Here is a 2,468-nt window from a genome sequence, read left to right as displayed (position 1 = left end):
GTGTGTGTGTGCGCGTGTGTATCTCCTCTTTAGCCATTCATCTATTGGTAGATACTTAGGTTGTTTATCTTAGCTATTGTAAATAATGCTGCTATGAACATAAGCTTGCATGTGTCATTTTGAATTAGCCTTTTCATTTTCTTCAGATACATACCTGGAAGTAAAGTTGCTGGATTGTATGGTAGTTCTGTTTTTAACTTACTGAGGAATTTTTATACATTTCCATAGTGGCTACACCAGAACATGAGAGTTCCCTTTTCCCCACATCCTCCAACCCTTGTTATTTCTTTTCTTTTCTCTTCTCTTTTCTTTTCCTTTCTTTTCTTTCTTTTTTAATTTGAAATACAACTTTATTCTGATTCTAAATGAAAAGGAATGGGAATGACAGTGACAAACAAGATTTCACCACTGGATATTGTTACGGGACTATAGCAGTCTCGTATCTGAAACTCAGGAAGGAAACAACTGCGTTCCAAAACAGCTAAATATGCAGGTCCAAAAAATGAAGGTACTTTTTAAACTGTCACATTCACTCCGAAGCCCATTCATCTCCTTCAGCATCCCAGAGATTAAGCACATGTTCTGCTGAGCTATATAATAAAGTGGCAAACGCGCTGCACCGCTGACATCACAGGGCAGTTGCCTATAAAACTAGACTTCTGACGCTGGGCTCCAGCTGCATGTTCTCACAGGTCATCATGCTCATCCGGGAGAGCAGTTGTCTGAGCAACCTCTAGATCGTGCTCATACTGTGCTGCCAAAGCTGGGTCCATGACACCCTCTGGCGGGGCGAGAGCAGACATGGCAACAAACTCCAAGTTAGGGTCTCCAATTAGTTTTCTAGCAAGCCACAGGTAGGGCTTTTCAAAGTTGTAGTTACTTTTGGCAGAAATGTCATAGTACTGAAGATTCTTCTTTCGGTGGAAGACCATAGATTTTGCCTTAACTTTCCTGTCCTTAAGGTCTACTTTGTTGCCACACAGCACAATGGGGATATTCTCACACACTCGTACCAGATCTCTATGCCAGTTAGGCACATTCTTGTAAGTAACCCTTGACTGACATCGAACGCTATAGTGGCACACTGGGCTTGGATGTAGTAGCCTTCCCGCAGTCCGTTGAACTTCTTCTGGCCGGCCATGTCCCACACGTTGATGGGTGGGTCCCCTGTTGTTGTGGAACACGAGCAGGTGGACTTCCACACCCAAGGTGGCTACATACTTCTTCTCAAACTCCCCCATCAGGTGACGCTCCACAAACATCGTCTTCCCAGTGCCACCGTCGCCAACCAGCACCAGTTTGAACTGGACTTGGGTCTCTCACTGGGCAGCCATGGTGTTAGTGCTTCCAGAAACGTCTCCAGACCACCTGACTCTCTTTTCTTTTCTTTTTTTAAGATTAATTAATTAATTTAGAGCATGAGCAGGGGGAAGGGCAGAGGGAGAGGAAGAGAAATCTTCAAAGAGACTCCCCACCAAAGTATGGAGCTCGATCCTATGACCCTGAGATCATAACCTGAGCTGAAGTCAAGAGTTGGATGCTTAACCATTGGAGCCACCCAAATGCCCCTCTTTTTGCAACAACACCATTCTGACATATGTGAGGTGATATCTCCTTGTGGGTTTGATTTGCATTTCCTTGATGGTGATCCTGAGCATCTTTCCATGTACCTCGTGGCCATCTGTATGTCTTCTTTGGAAAGATATTTATTCAGGTCCTCTGGCCATTTTTTAATTGGACTGTTTGGTTTTTTGAGTGTTGAGTTGTAGGAGTTGTCTACAGAATTTGAATGTTAACCCCTCATTGTATCTATCATTTGAGAACATCTTCTCTCATTCATTAGATTGCCTTTTCATTTTATTGATGGTTTCCTTTGCCATGCAAAACCTTTTTAGTTTGCTGTAGTCCAAGTTGTTTATTTTTGCTTTTGTTTCCCTTGCCTGGGGAGGCATATGCAGAAAATAGTTCCTTCACAGTTGAATTCTACCAAATATTTAAAGAGTAGTTAAAACCTATCTTTTTCAAGTTCTTTCAAAAAAAATTAAAGAGAAGGAAAAGCTTACAAACCCATTTTACATGGCCAGCATTACCCTGATACCAAAACCAAACAAGGATGCAACAAAAAAAGAAAATTACAGGCCAATACACCTGATGAATATACATGAGAAAATCTTTAACAGAATATTAGTGAACTTAATCCAACCATAATTGAAAGGATTATATACCACGATCAGATGGGATTCCAGGGATGCAGGGATGGTTCAACATCTGCAAATCAATCAACATATCACATTAACAAAATGAAAGATGAAAAACATAATTATCTCAATATATGCAGATAAAGCATTTGACAAAGTCAATGTCCATTCATGATGAAAACTCACAACAAAGTGGATTATAGAGGGAATATACCTCAACATAATAAAGGTCATATATTAAAATCCTATAGCTAATATTGTATTCAACTA

At 40.6% G+C, this 2,468-nt stretch overlaps 1 protein-coding gene across 1 annotated transcript; it reads right to left on the bottom strand.

The window, feature by feature from the left end:
- Positions 1-330: 330 nt before the first annotated feature.
- Positions 331-1,384, bottom strand: LOC131819882 (GTP-binding nuclear protein Ran-like). Its single transcript, XM_059155296.1, has one exon. The coding sequence runs from the start codon at positions 1,260-1,262 to the stop codon at positions 687-689; it is 576 nt and encodes a 191-aa protein (XP_059011279.1). The 5' UTR covers positions 1,263-1,384; the 3' UTR covers positions 331-686.
- Positions 1,385-2,468: the final 1,084 nt, after the last annotated feature.

The sequence above is a fragment of the Mustela lutreola genome, chromosome 1 (assembly GCF_030435805.1).
Source record: "Mustela lutreola isolate mMusLut2 chromosome 1, mMusLut2.pri, whole genome shotgun sequence".
Taxonomy (NCBI): Eukaryota; Metazoa; Chordata; class Mammalia; order Carnivora; family Mustelidae; genus Mustela; species Mustela lutreola.
This window is presented reverse-complemented; position numbering and strand designations above follow the sequence as displayed.

Bases quoted from the DNA above. Each gene is read 5' to 3' on its own strand.
- LOC131819882 (XM_059155296.1), bottom strand. From the start codon at position 1,262: ATGTTTGTGGAGCGTCACCTGATGGGGGAGTTTGAGAAGAAGTATGTA.